This window comes from Mirounga leonina, unplaced genomic scaffold (assembly GCF_011800145.1).
Source record: "Mirounga leonina isolate KUSES-001 unplaced genomic scaffold, KU_Mleo_1.0 Mir_151, whole genome shotgun sequence".
Classification (NCBI taxonomy): Eukaryota; Metazoa; Chordata; class Mammalia; order Carnivora; family Phocidae; genus Mirounga; species Mirounga leonina.
Genome location: NW_023270377.1, coordinates 54,447,902 through 54,466,181, shown reverse-complemented (window position 1 = coordinate 54,466,181; position 18,280 = coordinate 54,447,902). Strand labels below are relative to the sequence as shown.

The following is an 18,280-nucleotide window of genomic DNA, read 5'->3' as shown; positions in this document are numbered from 1 at the left end:
TGTCAGTCGGGGTCGCAGAAATGTTCTGTGCGGGCCCTCACAGTGGGCGTCGCAGTCACAGAACTTGGTCTCCGGCATCCGGAAACGTGTGAGGAGACGCCGAGGGGCCCAGAGGGCTTTCTTGCAACCTTTAAGTACAAGAGAGAAAAGTGGGGTTTTATTCAGGCACGGGAAAGAAATGAATTCGTAAACGAACACCGGGAGGCCTACGTGGGGGAGGGGAAAGAAACGCGAGAAGAAAGAGAAAGGCTTTTTTTCCTCCGGTGACGAGCGGTCACAAGGCGTTCTCCCGACGTGGACGCTCGCCATTGGCTGAGTCCGAGCTGGCGTCACCGCAGCAGCCCAGGCGCGAACGGCGGAAAGGGCGGCACCGCACTGGAAGTTGGCTAGGCCCGCGCGCTCCCGCAGCCCGGCCCGCCCCCGCTCCCCGCCGGCCAACCCGCTCGTCCATTCTCTCTTCGCGCCCAGTTGGCCACGCCCCCTTCCCAACTCGCCCCTCCCCCACCAGCACGGCGGCGCGCGGAAAGCGCGTCACGTGATTACTAGCCCCGCCTCTTCCTCTCGGTCCCATATTGAACTCGAGTTGGAAGAGGCGAGTCCGGTCTCAAAATGGAGGTAAAACCGCCGCCCGGTCGCCCCCAGCCCGACTCCGGCCGTCGCCGCCGCCGCCGGGGGGAGGAGGTATTAGGGGGAGAGCGGGGGGTTGATGGGTAGTGGCCGGCGTGGGGGGCCTAGCTCGGTGGGAGCGGGGAGGCCGGGTGGACCGGATCGGCCGTCCCGCGCTCTGCGTTGAGACGGGCGGTGGGGGGGGGGGAGGGGAGCGGGCCTCAGAGGCTTTCTTGGGGCCCCTCGCCCTCCTCGCCTTCTCCTTCGGCTGCACAAGTGGCCCCTCGGAGGCGCTGCGTGGCTGGGGAGACCTCGGGAGGGGACCCGGCCTGCCGGCCGCGCGGCCTCTGATTCGAGGCCGAGGGCGGCATGGCGGGCCCCGGCGGGAGCGGTTGGGAGGAGACGGTGGGGGAGGGGACGAGCAGTCACATCCGGGCGAGCGAGCGAGCAGGCGGGCGGCGGCCACATTGACATTGATCGGCTGCCGCGTTACGAAATGGCGCATTGGGCCGCAATGGCCGCCGGCTCGCTCCGCCGCCGGGAAAGAGCGCGGGATTGGAAGGAAGAGGGAGGAGGCGGCCCGGCAGAAAATGCCACAAATGGCCTCGGATCTTGCGGCCTACTGCTTTCGCTGAAGTTAATGCCGGGGCGTTTCTAGTCCTTTCAGATCTCTTAAGGCGACGAGAATTTAATTCTCCTGTTTTTTTCTTCGCAGTACCCAGTTGATAATACGAAATTTTTTTTAAAAAGTTTGCTGCTTTAAAATACTCCCTGATCTGGTATTCTTGCTAAAGTACTTATACGTATTTTAGCGCCATGTGGGTCGACTCGTTGTAGTTTTTTTGGATTTTTGTTTGAGAGGACTGCAACCACAGTTGAATTTTTCATGTGTTTGAGATAATTTTATGTGGATTATAATAGTTTTTTCCATCTGTGTTCTGTCGATTAAATACAGTTAACCACGATTTGAAAAGATGATACCAACTGAATTGATGCTTTAGGCTATTAATCATTTAACATTTTTTTCTAGCATGTGACAGTCTTTTCATATTAAATGCCTTAACATCTCTACTTTGGAAGACACGAAGACATTAGAATGTAAATGTGAGCCCCTTTATTTAAGGAATTTGGATGAACTATACTTAATGCATGCATTAAATGGCAGTTCATGTAATTTACTGAGGAGCTAGTTGAATTGCGAAACAATTCAGGCTGTATCTTAATTTTTTTAAAATCTGTTTCTGTTGTGCTCCATTGTCAAAAAGTATATACTACATTTAATAGAAGTGCAACTTGCCTTTTTTGTGACCCTATAAGATGTTTTTGAAGTTTCTGCCCTGTGATACAAGTGCAAATAGGTAACTTTACAGTATATAACCTAAAACGTAAATTGGTTACAGAAAGCTATCAAGGTAATGGTCGGTTTCTTTTTGTAATTTTGGGGGGGGGGGGGGATGGTTCAGCCTTTAATTGAGGAATACCTATTTTAACCTTGCTTTGCTTGAAACTGTTGAGTTTTTTAAACTTTGGCCCTCAGAACCTTTAAGTTACATACTGAACAGTTTTGTAGTTTAACATTAAATGTTTGAAGTGTAGACTGATGAGGGAAGACGTGAAAAATGGCATGGATGGAACACTACTTTTACAGCACTTTGGTTTCTTGAAGAGCAGTTCGTTAGTAGCAACTTGTAAAATAATTTGTCCCCAGATGCTTTTAGTTGTAGTCTAAAGTTAAAGGACTTTTGATTCTGGAATTTTCGGGACATTTAGTTAAAGTGATGTTGGCATTTGAAAGGCTGTATAGATTTAATCAGTTGACATGTGATCTTACTCCAGTTTTTAATTGGACAAAGTGTTAATGGTACAGGAATTTGATGCTGGGTTTATTATTTGTAGCAGATTAAAGACTTGTGCCTCTCAGCAATTCACCTGCTAAAAGAAATAATTAAAACGTATTTGTTTCCTCAGGGCCATGATCCAAAGGAACCAGAGCAGTTGAGAAAACTGTTTATTGGTGGTTTGAGCTTTGAAACTACAGATGATAGTTTAAGAGAACATTTTGAAAAATGGGGTACACTTACAGATTGTGTGGTGAGTTACTAATGGAACAAAAGAGGTTGTTAAGGGGTGTAGGACCTGTACAGATATATTTCAGTACTTAAAAATTTTTGTTTTGTAGGTGATGAGAGACCCCCAAACAAAACGTTCCAGGGGTTTTGGTTTTGTGACTTACTCTTGTGTTGAAGAGGTGGATGCAGCAATGTGTGCCCGACCACACAAGGTTGATGGGCGTGTAGTGGAACCAAAGAGAGCTGTTTCTAGAGAGGTATTTTGATGATATTAATGCTGTGTAATATGTGAGATTGTTGGAGAATTTGGTTTTTGACTTTTTTTTTATTTGTAGGATTCTGTAAAGCCTGGTGCCCATCTAACAGTGAAGAAAATTTTTGTTGGTGGTATTAAAGAAGATACAGAAGAATATAATTTGAGAGACTACTTTGAAAAGTATGGCAAGATTGAAACCATAGAAGTTATGGAAGACAGGCAGAGTGGAAAAAAGAGAGGATTTGCTTTTGTAACTTTTGATGATCATGATACAGTTGACAAAATTGTTGGTAAGTAGAAATTTATTGGGACTTGAATGAGAAAAGAAAAGGTCCCTTTGTGCTATGTTAGATTTGCCAAATTGCTCATTTTGTATTGCATTTAATAGCCTATAAAGCATGTGGTTCAGTTTTCATAAATGACATTTTAGAACACTGATTCCCACTCAAAGTCACTACTTTTTTTTTTTTTTTTTAAGATTTTATTTATTGATTTGAGAGAGAGAGAGCATGAGAGGGGGGAGGGTCAAAGGGAGAAGCAGACTCCTTGCCGAGCAGGGAGCCCGATGCGGGACTCATTCCTGTGACTCCAGGATCATGACCTGAGCTGAAGGCAGTTGCTTAACCAACTGAGCCACCCAGACGCCCAAAGTCACTACTTTCTTGATGATACTTTGTTATGTAGTGATAGAGGTTATCGTTTATATGTGCTTTTCCAAACCTCGAATAATTTGTTTGTTTGTTTGATTAAAAAAAATTTTTAGTTCAGAAATACCACACTATTAATGGGCATAATTGTGAAGTGAAAAAAGCCCTTTCTAAACAAGAAATGCAGTCTGCTGGATCACAAAGAGGTGAGTAGTACAATATATATACATAAAATAGGTGTGAGTGGCATTTGTAAAGTTTTTAAAGCTCTCCCTTGCCCATGTTAAAGGTCGTGGAGGTGGATCTGGCAACTTCATGGGTCGCGGAGGAAACTTTGGAGGTGGTGGTAACTTTGGCCGTGGTGGAAACTTCGGTGGAAGAGGTAAGAGGATTATCTTTGATTGTTTTCCTGAAATTTATTGGTAAGTTGTATATTTTTAATTCCTGTCTTTTCCTCAGGAGGCTATGGTGGCGGAGGTGGTGGCAGCAGAGGTAGTTATGGAGGAGGTGATGGTGGATATAATGGATTTGGAGGTGATGGTAAGTTTTTAACGGATGTTTGACATTTTAATTTTGTTTCTATACTTTTTGGAAAGTTACATATTTGTTTATATTTTTAATTTTAGTTATAACTTGCATGGCTTGACTACATTCAAATTGATTCTGAACTAATACCATGGAAGACTAGACTCTCGCACCCCCCCAATAAATTTGTAACATTAGTTAGTTCCCTTTTTTTTTTTTTTAACATTTTATTTATTTGACAGAGACACAGCGAGAGAGGGAACACAAGCAGGGGAGTGGGAAAGGGAGAAGCAGACTCTGGCTGAGCAGGGAGCCTGATGCGGGGCACGATCCCAGGACCCTGGGATCATGACCTGAGCCGAAGGCAGATGCTTAACGATTGAGCCACCCAGGGGCCCCTAGCTAGTTCCTTTTTTGGTCAGAAACATTGTGCTAGCATTTGAGCTGAATTGTCTGTCTCAGGAGACTGTTTACTATTTTATTTAGTGAACTTTAATGTCTAAAAACAACAATTTTTTTTAGTATGAAAAGATATTTAAGCATTCATCTTAATCCTCACTAGGTCAGGATTTTTGTTTTTGTTTTTTTAACTTTAATTATTTTGACAGAACACAAGGCAGGCAGGTTGGGAGGGAATGGCAGAGGGAGAAGGAGAAGCAGGTTCCCCACTGAGCAGGGAGCCTGATGTAGGGCTCAGTCCCAGGACCCTGGGATCATTACCTGAGTGGAAGGCAGACGCTTAACCGACTGAGCCACCCAGGTGTCTCTAGCCCAGGTTTTTGATGCTTTGTTAATGAGGGTAGTGCCAGTCTTTAGAATGTTAAATCAAGTCATTGGTTTATTTTCAAGTTGACGAGTTGTAATATAGAGTTCAATAACTTGACTTTATACGTTTATGTTTTTGTGACTCCCCCCCCCCCTTTTTTTTTTTTAAGGTGGCAACTATGGTGGTGGTCCTGGATATAGTAGTAGAGGAGGCTATGGTGGTGGTGGACCAGGATATGGAAACCAAGGAGGCGGATATGGAGGTGGTGGTGGAGGATATGATGGTTACAATGAAGGAGGAAATTTTGGAGGTGGTAAGCTTTCACTTGTTCTAAATATTCAAAATTGTTTTAACTTCAAAAATGTTAAAATGTAGCATTTGGTCAAATAATAATATTAGAAAATACTCAAATGATGAATGATTGAACTGAATTTTCTTGCTTTGCTGGCTATTTAGCAAATGGTAAAGCATGTTCACTTTTTATGTAATTGAAATGGACGTTTTTCAGTAATGTATTTTGCTAGTATTTAGTGCTAATTCTGGGCACTTTTAAATTGGACAAATGGGAACTGCAAATTGAAGGCAGACACATTGAAATGAATAGGGTGTGGTCTGGAGTTCAGGGGACAGAAGTACTTGGAATTTTAATGTCCTAGGTACATTTCAGACAATAAGTTTGCATCATTATTCCATGATAACTACAAATAAAGAGCTTTGTTATAAACAAATGCACTGAATTTTGTTGGGGTGCATTAATGTTTCAACTTTCGGTTTTTAGGTTTGGTTTTTTTTTTTATTTTTAAATTTATTTTAAGCTCTGCCCAACGTGGGGATCAAACTTGCAACCCCAAAATCAAGAGTTGCATGCTCTACCCACTGAACCAGACAGGCACCCCTAGAAAATTTTTTTGACCAGCCACTTTAGATACCTTCTTTGTCATTGACTTAAAAGTTGTGCTATGTCCGAATTAGAGTGAATCAAGCACAGCTGATAGTGATATGAAGGCAAATGTGTGCTAGGGTGTTGGCATCTGATAGGTGCCATCTTTTGCCCACATCTAAATACATGCTCTTCTGGACCATCTTCATTATTTTCCTTCTCTTAATGCCTGAAGTCTGCTAGTAGGCCTCTTGCGGAGTCAGTAGCTATATATGTTTTTTGAAGGGTTGCAGTGTAAGTGTTCCTAGAGTGTGTTGTCGTGATTGTGGAAAGATTATAGTCACATATATTAAAAGAGGAAAATAATTGTGTAGGTTAACCACAAATAAAACTTGTAATTTCAGGTAACTATGGTGGTGGTGGGAACTATAATGATTTTGGAAATTATAGTGGACAACAGCAATCAAATTATGGACCCATGAAGGGGGGCAGTTTTGGTGGAAGAAGCTCGGGCAGTCCCTATGGTGGTAAGTACTCCTCCCCTTCCCCCTTTTGGATAAAAATTTTCATGGGTTTCTTAATTTAAAAACTTAAACATACTTAAAAAAAAAACCTTGTGTATTTCTAGGTGGTTATGGATCTGGTGGTGGAAGTGGTGGATATGGTAGCAGAAGGTTCTAAAAAAAATTCAGAAGAAAAGGGTAGGTATCTTTAAAATTTTATCGTGATGATAAAGAATATGTGGAACTGTTCACTGAGTGTAATAATTTTTTTATCCTGTATTATTCAACAGGCTACAGTTCTTAGCAGGAGAGAGAGCGAGGAGTTGTCAGGAAAGCTGCAGGTTACTTTGAGACAGTCGTCCCAAATGCATTAGAGGAACTGTAAAAATCTGCCACAGAAGGAACGATGATCCATAGTCAGAAAAGTTACTGCAGCTTAAACAGGAAACCCTTCTTGTTCAGGACTGTCATAGCCACAGTTTGCAAAAAGTGCAGCTATTGATTAATGCAATGTAGTGTCAATTAGATGTACATTCCTGAGGTCTTTTATCTGTTGTAGCTTTGTCTTTTTCTTTTTCTTTTCATTACATCAGGTATATTGCCCTGTAAATTGTGGTAGTGGTACCAGGAATAAAAAATTAAGGAATTTTTAACTTTTCAATATTTGTGTAGTTCAGTTTTTCTACATTTTAGTACAGAAACTTTAACAAAATGCAGTTTTGAAGGTGTTTCCTTGTGAGTTAACAAGTAAAGAAGATCATTGTTAATTACTATTTTGTATGAATTTTGCTAAAGTTAACTGTAAAGAAACACCTGCTGACTTGCAGTTTAAGGGGAATCTATTCTCCGCATTTCCAAACCATGAAATGAATGGGCTCTGACATGTGGAGAGAATAGATACTTGTATGTTTGCAATGTGTGTTTTAGATAAATAGAATTGGGTATTTAAATTAGCATATTTGTGAATTTAATAGCATTAAGATTTACCTTCAAATGAAAAAATCTCAAAATTCCTATTTGGTTTTTGTGCATTTTCTTTCAAAATGTAATATGATTTTAGTGTGTTAGTTTTGCTGAGAGTCCTAGCCGTGTTTAGAACATCTCCATTCTACATTCACCTTGGTCACATGTGAACTGCCATAGTTTTATTTGGGTGTAAAAAATGTCTACTGCCCTCTGTTTAAATTCTGGAAAGGGGTAGTGGATGTTATCCCTTTTCCTTAAAAACTTCAAAATACAGGACCACTAAGCCTGTTGTGTTTGAGCAAATTAGTGGCTATCCTTTTTTTTTTTTTTTCTTTACAAAGCACAAGAGGCCCATAAGTCTTCAGTTATTTTCCTTGGTTTAATATATATATTTTTTTGATACCAGCTTTCAGAAGCAAGAGAATAAAAATCATGCATTGTTGAACCCTTAACTGGCTGGCATGCTTTCCTGTTTTGTACCCTCTCTGTTTTATTGGATAAAACCAAGGACAGTCTAGATAAAATCCCAAATGACCTTACTGCAGTAGAAGTGTAGTACAGTTGCTTAGTACAAGCTTCTCACTTCCCAGAGACCTCAACTCAAATTTGAATAGTCTGAGTTCTTGCTCACTCAAAATCCAAGAGAACACACTGTGATTCCATGTGTATGCTTGAACCTAAATCATGTTGGTATGAGTTAACAGTTTGGTTTGGAAGAACTTGGTTGAGAAGAGTTTCAGATAAGGTCATATATATAAACACCAATGTCTACTGTTCTGCGCCAGCTAGTGCTTACAATTTCATTCAAGCCCTAAGTTATGTGCTCTGCTGTTGTTCTTTCTTTGGCAGTTGAACGTTGAATTCGAGATTATTTTTGTTTTCAGAAGTACTAAGCAAAACAAGCAATAAAAAGGGGAATGGGGCGTGCTAGTGTTTGAATATGCTCTCTTGTTGCTCTAATTCTGTGCCTCTGTGCATTATTAATATCTGGATGCATGCAATGCCAGCATGGAAATCGGTCTTCACAGATACTGCAGTTTTCCAGAAAACACTCACAAACCAATAAATGTAACAGACAACATTCCATTTGTTAATGGACATATGTGAATAAGCAGCATAGAAAATAGGCTAATAATTAGAAAATGGTTAAGTCTTTAACAACTTCAAATGTGGTTATATAAATGGACACTGTCAATGTTCATAACTTAAACCTGGGTACCTGGTCAAAGTACTGCTTGGGAAACATTAAAATTGAGCTAAATTGTCTCAAGTTCTTTTATTCATATAATAAAGGTTGAAGGAATGGGGGAGATTAACATTTCCTGTTTCTATGTTTGTGGAATTGTTTGACACAACCTTGACAGTATCCTTTAATGGCATATGAGGTTAATTGTGCTGTTAACAAACTTTTTATGTTCTGGAACTAGTTTAATAGTGAAAATATTTTCAGTAAGTTGATGTTTGCAACCTATAAGCAGGTGAAATCTGTGTATGTGACCTGTTTATAAGTTGTATTAGCTTAGTTCTTGTGAACAGTGTGGAAAAGTAAGCCATGAGGAGAGCGATTTAACCAGCTTTAAAGGACCTAAGATGTGCATTTTAAGCACAGTCTGGATCAAAGGAGACTCACTAAGACAGGACTTCAGCAGCCTTTTGAGTATGGACAAGTCAGCATAAATAAAGAATGACAAGGCAGCAGCAAGAGCTTCAACTACAGAGAAGTGAAGGCATAAGATACTATGGTGATAGTGAGCAACTTTCCAAAAGCTAGTTAAATCTGCTTATTACAACTGAAATATCGAAGAAAGTCTAGCAGGAAGGAGCTCTTCGCCTATTGGAACATCAATGAGAGATAGTTGCCACAGTCACTAGGTCTAGCATTTAGACCTGCAAGGAAGGGCAATAAGCATTAGGTAAGGCTTGAATTTGAATTTTTTCACTAATTAAAGAGTAATTTTTTGTAAAGCAAGGTAAGAGTAATCTTTTTGATTTGCAGGTTGAATGAGAACCCTACTTGCCTAAATGAGGAATGTCTTTCCTACCATCTTAAATACGAAGGTTTCTGGCTGGGTAAGGTTTGTAGCTCACAGTAAAAGCTGATGACACCATTTGTTTCCCTACAAAATACGTATTACATATTTTCAAACTATTAGGTACATTGGCAAAATTATTCAGCTGAACACTTCGAGAAGCACATCCAACACATTTTAAACAGTTTTAGGCCCTGCAACAACCATGAGGATCTTGAGTCAGATGTGGCTCCATGTATACAATTCATTCTTGGTGTCTTTAGGGTAAAGTTGAATTTTGATAAGAGGAGTAAGGTAGTAAGTATGACACTTGTAACAGAAGCATTAAGCTGCCATTCATTCTTTGGAAAACACCTTAGATGAACCTTCAAAATTGTCAGGTGTTACAGACAGAAAAAATGGTCTTCATTCAAGTGGCCTCATAAATTCTCTTGCATATAAATTCAGGGAAGAATTTGAACTAATAGGATACATTTTTGGTTCTTTTTAACCAGTTAGCCAGAAGTAGTAGGGGCCTAATTATGCTAATGTTCCCTTTTTAGAAGATTTCCCAAAGAATAACTAAAATAATACTCAGTTGCTTATAGTATCCATTGGTGATCATTCATAAGGGCTATTGCTGCCCCAAAAAGGGCCTATTAAAAATTGAGATTTGAGGGGTACCTGGCTGCCTCCGTTGGTAGAGCATGCAACTCCTGCTGGGGTTTATGAGTTCAAGCACCACATTGGGCAAACACTTGGACAGGCTTAAAACAGTGTCTAAATGATAAAGTTCATTCGATAGATTTAGTTTGCCAGAGTTTATTCTCAGAAAATGGTTGGCTCTGTTTCTGTACCTAATCAGATTAGGACTGAATTTCTATACAGAATGAAGTGTTGAAGGTAATAGCCTTTTAATTTTCTTTACAAAAGTGGTTTTAGTGTGAAATTAGGAAACTTTTTTAAAAGGCGTTCTTTACAGTCCATCTTCTTTCTTAAGAAATAAAGTGATTTTATTTAAATGTAGTTCCACTGTCGTTCCTGAAAAATGTGCTCTTCAGTCATGGCACCAGTAAAAAAAAAAAAAGTTCTAAGGAGGGGGAAATGGTTGAGGCAAACTTTTCAACTGATCTTGTCAAGCCATCTCACGTGTTACCGCTTCCCACGCTACATATTTTTTCAAAAAAACCTGATACACATTGAAATCTTGAAGGAAATTGGGTAATAATCATTTATTAAGGATCTGAACAACTGAAATAAGCTTGTCTTGAAGAGTTCCACTATGGAAGTCACAACTTGAAACATTTCTTAGTTAAGGACAGTATCTCGGAGTTCCAATAATTGATGTCTGAAGTAGTTGAATAATTCGCAAGTTAATGCAGGGGTGATGTATTAAGGATTGTTAGCCTATATAATATTCAAGATTACCTTTAAATTTCGATGTTCTACCCTGATTTTTAAGACTTAAGAGGTGGTCTGTAATGGATTCAAATGTTTCATTTGTAGTATAATGAAATGTTTACAGAAAGATAACTTTTTCATTAAAATATTTTTAGAAATGTGTGTGTTGTTTGTTGCTTCACAGTGTTCATGTGATTTAAACACTAGGGGAATATTACATTAGTAAAATAACGGGAAAATTGGAATGATCCTTTACATAGTTAATTTTAAAGATTATAGATTCTATTCAGTGGAAAACAAATACATGGCACTAGAACTAGGTACAAAAATAAAGGGAAAGCCTGTTAAGGATGGAAGTCTTGAAAACCAATAGGTGAGGTGCTGGGTGACAAGTGAGGAATCTGAGCTTTTGAGGGAAAATACAGTTAAGATTATGATAGGCCAGTGAAAGTTGGGAAGAAAGATAGTAGTAGGGCTTTGGGTGGTGGATGAATTCCCCTCCCCCCCAGAGTGGATTGGTTGAGTCTGGGGTGAGGGTGGGCTGGGAGGAAAAAGCATGAAATTTAGTCTAACTGCAGTGCTGCATTTTAACCCAAATGTGATAATCTCAAAGTGATCAATTTGTAAGGTAGGGCTTTGAGAAATTGTGGTTTTTAGGAAGACTTTACAATATACAAGTATTCAGATTCTTGGCATTAAGAACTGAAGAACTGTTAGCATGTTAAATACTTGGGAGTTGAAGCCATGTGAGGAATTTTAGCTGTTAGGATTGCAACACATTTTGCTTGATTACAGCACAGTATATGCAGTGGTTTCACATGTGCAGCTTTAAGTACCTTATAATCCTAGTTTAATATTTGAGTTCCAAAGTAAGTTGGTAAGAGTATATTTGCCTTTTTTCAGGATGAAAATGTTCGGGCACCGGAAGATTGGAATCTTCCATGTGTTCATAGACCATAGTCTTGGGAGATGAGTGTTTTACAAAAACTGGACCTTGTTATGGTTAATTTAAGTTAGGATTGTATAGAAAGTACCAAGGATTGAGAAGGGGTAAAGAATAAGTAAAATACGCCATTTTTGCTTGATTTTTTTCAAAGATTGGTAATGTCGAACTGCCTTTTAAGTGATAAAGGTTAAGTGGACATCCTACTGAAAGCTAGCTAGGAAATAGGAATTTGCTCAAGATACTCAATTTATTGGTAAGTGTGGATAAATATAAGTACAAGGGTGCTGGCAGCTTAACTTAAGACATGAAATGGTTAAGGGCACCTGGGTGGCTCAGTCGTTAAGCGTCTGCCTTCGGCTCAGATCATAATCCCAGGGTCCTGGGATGGAGTACCCTGTCGGGCTCCCTGCTCTGTGGGATGCCTGCTTCTCCCTCTCCCACTCCCCCTGCTTGTGTTCGCTCTCCTGTTGTGTCTCTGTCGAATAAATCTTAAAATACATGAAATGGTTAAGTGTCACCACATCCATGTATATAGCCATTATAATGGTTACAAGGGCCTAATGTAATCACAAAGATGAATCTCATGTTAACTAGTTACGCCTGAAGTTAAAATACATCGTTAATCTGTGCGTTGACAGAAATGTTGAATAAACTTTTGTCCTTTAAAATACGTACCTATGAAAAGAACTGATAGGTGGTCTGTTTGGATTTATTCTCATTTGTCTCCTACTCTTACATCCTTAATAGGTATTGGAAAATGCAATTAGGTTTTTGTTTCTTAGTATCAAGTTTATCAGTAAAATACTTAAATACAGAACTTAAGTTGTTTTGTGAGCTTGGGCAAGTTACTTGGGGTTTCTTTTTTATGCATGCTACACTTCGGCAGTTTGGTGGTGCCAGTAGGCTCCTAAGAATGTTGGTTTCATATACATTAAATATGTAGAATTAAGCATTACATTGAAAATAGTAATCAAGGGGCACCTGGGTGGCTCAGTTGGTTGGGCATCCGACTGATTTAAGCCCCGGTTGTGAGAGCCCCATGTTGGGCTCTGTGCTGGGCTTGGAGCCTGCTTAAGATTCTCTCCCCCTCCTTTTCTCAAAAAACAGTAATCAAAATATATTAAGTTTGGTTTAGTAACACATGCTTCAAGTATTAAATGAGGCTAGTGGGTCTGACTTCGGATTTTGAGGTTGTGATGCATAAATTGTATTTTGAAATAACAGGAATCTGTAAGGATTTTTAATAGTTTAAGCACTGAATACCATTGTGATTTGTCTCTAATATTGAAGGAAATGTTAAGTTTCATTAAATGTTTTAAGTAACTCAGTTCAAAATTCTGAAATTCTATCCAGAGTAGCTGTTTTTACCTAATTCCTTTTTTGTAAAATGGAGATACACCTACCCTCATTAAGTCTGAAGTTTAAATCTGATAATGGGCTTAAAGAACTTAATCTGGGGGTGCCTGGGTGGCTCAGTCATTAAGCGTCTGCCTTCGACTCAGGTTATGATCCTAGCGTCCTGGGATTGAGCCCCACATCCGGCTCCTTGCTCCGCGGGAAGCCTGCTTCTCCCTCTCCAGCTCCGCCTGCTTGTATTCCCTCTCTTGCTATGTCTGTGTCTGTCAAAATCTTAAAAAAGAAGACAAACTTAAATCTGTTGCCTGGTCCCTAAAGATATTTTTGGTAATAATTATGGGTACCATCTTAGTATCTTCAGGCATAGTTAAAATTTTAATGGGTGACCAAGGTAATTATGCCAAGGTCTTTTTTTAAAAGATTCATTTGAGAGAGCAAGAGATAGCGAGAGAACACAAGTGGGGAGGAGAGGGAGAAGCAGACTCCCCACTGAGCAGGGAGCCCCACTCAGGGCTCCATCCCAGCACCCTGGGATCATGACCAGAGCCAAAGGCAGATGCTTAACCTTGACTGAGGCACCCAGGGGCCCCTTATGCCAATGTCTTGAGTTTTCTTCTCCACATACAATGAAAGTGAGGTCTTTTAAGTTTTTTCTCCAGCTCTCAAAAAGTATAAAAAATAACTGAAAACTGAACCTGTCCTGGTAAGTATCTTTTTTTATTTTTTTAAGATTTTTATTATTTATTTGACAGAGACACAGAGAGGGAACACAAGCAGGGGGAGTGGGAGAGGGAGAAGCAGGCTTCCCGCTGAGCAGGGAGCCCGATGCGGCACTCGATCCCAGGACCCTGGGATCATGACCTGAGCCGAAGGCAGATACTTAACAACTGAGCCACCCAGGCGCCCCCTGATAAGTATCTTTAAACTAGGAATGAGAAGTATTTTGTCTGTGTTCTGAGGCTTAAACAAGTATGGTAAGAGAAGTGTAAGTTGAGCAGCCACCCATTCCCTAAAAATCCTGGGCTTGAGAAATCTCAGCAAGAAAATGTTTCTTTACATTAACAAATGCAGTATCGTTAAGATTTCTAAGAATGCTTGGTATACATTAGTGTAAAAGGCACAGGTACACATTTTAAAACTAGAAACTTGAGTTTGATGTTTAACAATTGGATAGCCAAATTTAACCTGAGGACAGTAAAAAGCTCTAACTGAAGTCCAGATCAAGAGATGAAAACTTGGCTTCGTTTTTTTGTCATGAGGTTAGGATTTGCTATATTTCAAAATTTGGTTTCTAATTCTGCATAGTGCAGTATGGTTAGTACTCCAAAGTAATTTTTTCAGGTACTGTAAAGAACTATGGTTACTTAAATAACTCACGTGCTAGCCGGCTAGAAGTCTTCCAATCCGCCGGCATTGTTTTTCACCCCTTGCCAGTGCCAGCCAATTCCAGGTGGTGCTGCTGGTTTCAAATTCATGCCACACCCCCAACACCCCCCCCCCCTATAATTTTGTCTAAGGGTGGGGCACTTCAGTCAAGAGCCGAGATTTTTTTCCTTGAGGTTGGAAAAATGTCTCTAGGGATCTCACCATCAACCACTTACAGGAGAAGATACATGAACTGCATGAAATAGGCCTGAGGCAGAATCTCAATGCCTATTAACATACACCCATTAAAGTTTTTTTTTTTTTAAAGACTTTATTTGACAGAGACAGCGAGAGAGGGAACACAAGCAGGGGGAGTGGGAGAGGGAGAAGCAGGCTTCCCGTGGAGCAGGGAGCCCAATGCGGGGCTCGATCCCAGGACCCCAGGATCATGACCTGAGCTGAAGGCAGGCGCCCCTACTCCCATTAGTTCTTGAATTCATTTTCAACCCTGAGCTTTGTCATTCAAGTCAAATTCTCTTTATCTGACTTTAGTTTCTTTCACTAGCAACTAAAAGTGATCCTAATAACAAGGCTAATAAGGACAATGAGAAAACACCCATTTATAGAGTGCTTAATGAGCTAGGCACAGTACTTTTTGTGTAGTAACTCAAAACTTCTTGCCTTACAGACAAGGAAATGAGCCTGAGTGCTTTGAGTTACTGGAGGTCATTCTAGGAAAATAGCAAGCCCAGCCAATCTGGTTTTAGGGCCTGTGGACCTTTGCACTGTATTGCTCTTAATGGATTAATACGACTCCGTGAATAATCCACATGTAGTAAATTATTCTAAATGTAATTCTCAAGATAAATCTCCATTTCCCTACTTTAAAAGACAAACTGATTAGATGAAGAAATAGTGAATCAATGCTGTGAGCGGTCTATTGGACAGCCTGCAGATTTTCAGAGTTTTGTGGGGCCTTAATTTTTTATGTTTAATCTCTCAGTATGTCCTAAAGTGAACGGACTTTCCCACCTAGACTTCCCTTCTCACCAGTCTTCATCTCAGGGCAACTCAATTCTTAATGGATGTTTAAGTCCTTGACTCCACCTTCACCCAACATCCATTCTGTCAGAAAATTATTTTAGTTTTACCTTTGAAGCCTGTAGAATCCAGTGCCTTATTCCTATCACCACCCTAAACCAAGACAACACTATCCCTCCCATGTATTTCAGAGCTTCCCCATTCGTCTGACTGCACTCCCATCTTAACCCTCTAGACTATTTTCAACACACAAGGCTAAGGAAATTTAAAAATCAGATGTTACTACTTAACACCTATAGCTCCCCATTTTGCTAGGTAAAAGCCAAAGCCGTCAGGAACGTGTAACAGGGTTCTGTGCCATGTTCCACTCTACCTGCCCTCAGTTTCCCCCCCTCCGTTTTCAGCCATGTAGTTCTTGTTCTGTCTCAAATAGACTTCAGAGCCTTTGGACTTCTGTGTCTTGTCTGCAATACTCTTTTTAGGTAATAGAATGGGTCTCCCACATCTTCAGATGTTGCCATCTCAATAAGGCTTTTCCTATTTGCAACCTTATTTATTATAGCATGGGGGCAGAGGGAGAGAGAATCTTAAGTAGGCTCCACGCCCAGTGCAGAGCCTGACATGGGGCTTTATCTCATGACCCTGAGATCATGACCTGAGCCAAAATAGCGTCTGACGCTTATCGACTGAGCCACCCAGGTGCCCCGGGAACCCTATTTTAAATTGCAATGCTTCCTTTCTACTGGCCTTGCCAATCCTGGCATGTGTAAGGTTTGGTGTCTTCAATTCCAGGAGGACAGGGATTTCCACTGTGTCCTTTGTACTTTAAAAAATATCTAGCACATGGTAGGCATACATGTACTGATGTGAGTAAACTGAATCAATGTTTTCATGTCAACATACAGTATTTTCCTTGGTTGAGATATACTTGCTATTGAAGAGAGAAAATATCTTCTTGATATACTTGGTATCTCTGGGACCAGAAGTTTAGTACAAAATGCTTTTCATATTTTCAGTGGATGCAAACATTCTGAAAATGCAAAATACTTAAATATGTTAAGTGTGTTACTGTTATGGAAGATAGTGTGAATAAACTCAAATGAATTCCAAAGAAATAACAATCATAATACTCCTTTATTAGTACCAGCTTTTTAACTAAATTGGTTTTTGCCAGAGCTAAACAATTTAATATAAAAAAATGCCTTTTTTGTTCATACAGTATTTATAAAAAAGTACATAGTGGTTAGTTTTGCAACAATTTGCTCTTAGCCAGATACCATATAAATGAACGTAACAAATGAGATAAGAACAGTATAAATAAGTTTTTGTAGTATTTACACTTATACAGAAACTAGCCCAAATGGTGTTCTAAGAAATTAAGTTTGCAGTTAAAGTGAAACTACTGATTCAGCATACTGATGACTTATTTTAATGCTTTTTAAAGTTTATATTATCTTCTATACTAGTTTTGACTATAATTTTGCATAGAATTACTTATAAAGTATATTTTTGCATTTCACATCACAGTAGGAGCTTTTAGTATAACAGTACAAAAAAACAAAAAACAATCCCCAAAACAAACAACCCACTAGCTCAGAAAAAGGTCAGATCTTCCCAAATCTAGTTTTTCTTAGTATCTGGCTTCTTACTTTTGGGCACAAGGAATACATTGCCATCTCTTGTTTGCTGCAGGGAGTATTCACTAGGAGAGTAAGGTTTTCCATCTTCATCACGGAGCATGCTGAAGACTTCGAGATACAAGGTGCTGAGTTGTTTTTTCAGTAGATGGAGGCTTTTGTCATTCTCCCCTTTTTCTCTAAGCAATTTTTCTTTTTCATCTTTTAAATGATCCAAATCTTGTTCCAGTTCCACTATATTTTCCAGTTTTCTTTTTCTGCAATTCTGAGCAGCCACTTTATTCTTACCCCTCCTGCGTATATCTCGAATTAATGCCAGTTGAGCCTCACTGAACTGCTCCTTGGACATCATTTCATTGAAGTCATCAACAGGGAGGTTAATGATTTTTTCAACAGGGAATGGGATATGGAGAGCTTTTGCCCTTAGCTCATCTCTTGTGAGATGAGCCTCCAAGCGGCTTGAATGTTTGTCTTTTGTGAATGGGGTTTTTCGATGACCAGGGCTTACAGGCAATTCTTTCTTTGGTGTGTTTTCGCACTGGGCATCCCGCGCTGGAGCGCTGTGCCCTGGAGATGGTGACAGGGGTTGGACTGTATCTCCAGCAGACTGTACTGGCGGTGTTTTAGGACCATTCTGTTTGACACTTCCAGGAGCACTATCTATCTCTTCCATTTCAGAATCACTGAAGCCAAGTGGTGTGTCTCCATAGACAGAAGATTCCACCGAATGTTCTGGTGATGCCATGCCAGGACTTGTGTTGAGTGAAATGCCAGAGTCAGAATCATTGAATTCTGTGCTTTCAGGATGATTTTGGTTGAAGGCTTTACAAAGTGATAGCTCAGAAACATCAATGGGCCCATTAAGAAGTTCAGAGAGTGACTGGCTTAAAGTAGCAGAGGAGGGCATGCTGTTGCTACTACTGGGTTCTGCTATGAAAGCAGAATAAAATTCATCACCAAAATCTGTGTTAATTGTGGCATCTGAATTTAATGAGTTCACGGTCAGCTGGCTGGAATCTTCTGTGGAGAGAATGCTGCTGAAGGAATCCTCGAAAGCACTGAGAAAATGTGGACTGCAGTTACCTACTTCTTTTTCCAACGAGGGCATTGATGGGAAGAAATGGTAACTGTTGTCAATTTCTGTCATTTTGGTTTCTGGACTTGGAACCGTGCTAGTCTCAACCAACTTGTCATTTTGAATATTAAGACACTGTGTGGAAAAGAAATTTTGACTAAATGTAAATCAAGGTTAAATATTTTCATAGCTGATTATATATATATCTCATGGCAAATATTTATTTTTAAAG

General features: G+C 40.0%; 2 protein-coding genes across 12 annotated transcripts in view; one reads left to right on the top strand and one right to left on the bottom strand.

The window, feature by feature from the left end:
• The first annotated feature begins 551 nt into the window (after positions 1 to 551).
• Positions 552 to 17,725, top strand: HNRNPA3 (heterogeneous nuclear ribonucleoprotein A3). 6 transcript variants are annotated; one of them, XM_035007680.1, is made up of 11 exons: positions 552 to 615; positions 2,575 to 2,697; positions 2,786 to 2,932; positions 3,011 to 3,221; positions 3,695 to 3,784; positions 3,868 to 3,960; positions 4,038 to 4,118; positions 5,039 to 5,182; positions 6,154 to 6,276; positions 6,378 to 6,450; positions 6,543 to 10,786. In XM_035007680.1, the coding sequence occupies exons 1-10, from the start codon at positions 610 to 612 to the stop codon at positions 6,428 to 6,430; spliced, it is 1,071 nt and encodes a 356-aa protein (XP_034863571.1). In that variant the 5' UTR covers positions 552 to 609; the 3' UTR covers positions 6,431 to 6,450; positions 6,543 to 10,786. The 6 variants fall into 6 exon arrangements, with proteins under 6 accessions (XP_034863571.1, XP_034863569.1, XP_034863568.1 ...); XM_035007678.1 differs by lacking the exon at positions 6,543 to 10,786 and adding an exon at positions 17,652 to 17,725 and having other exon boundaries at positions 554 to 681; XM_035007677.1 differs by having other exon boundaries at positions 554 to 681; positions 9,215 to 10,790.
• NFE2L2 (nuclear factor, erythroid 2 like 2) overlaps positions 16,452 to 18,280 on the bottom strand; it is a 35,634-nt gene continuing 33,805 nt past the window's right edge. For all 6 annotated transcript variants that reach the window (XM_035007670.1, XM_035007669.1, XM_035007672.1 and 3 more), the window contains exon 5: positions 16,452 to 18,183. In XM_035007670.1, the coding sequence (XP_034863561.1) occupies positions 16,957 to 18,183 (1,227 nt within the window). In that variant the 3' untranslated portion in view covers positions 16,452 to 16,956. The remainder of the gene's footprint in view (positions 18,184 to 18,280) is intronic.

Excerpts from the sequence above, each read along its gene's own strand:
- HNRNPA3 (XM_035007678.1), top strand. The coding sequence starts at position 610 with ATGGAGGTAAAACCGCCGCCCGGTCGCCCCCAGCCCGACTCCGGCCGT. Across the intron at positions 5,183-6,153 it reads AGGAGGAAATTTTGGAGGTG|GTAACTATGGTGGTGGTGGG; the intron begins GTAAGCTTTCAC and ends TTGTAATTTCAG. Across the intron at positions 6,277-6,377 it reads CTCGGGCAGTCCCTATGGTG|GTGGTTATGGATCTGGTGGT; the intron begins GTAAGTACTCCT and ends GTGTATTTCTAG.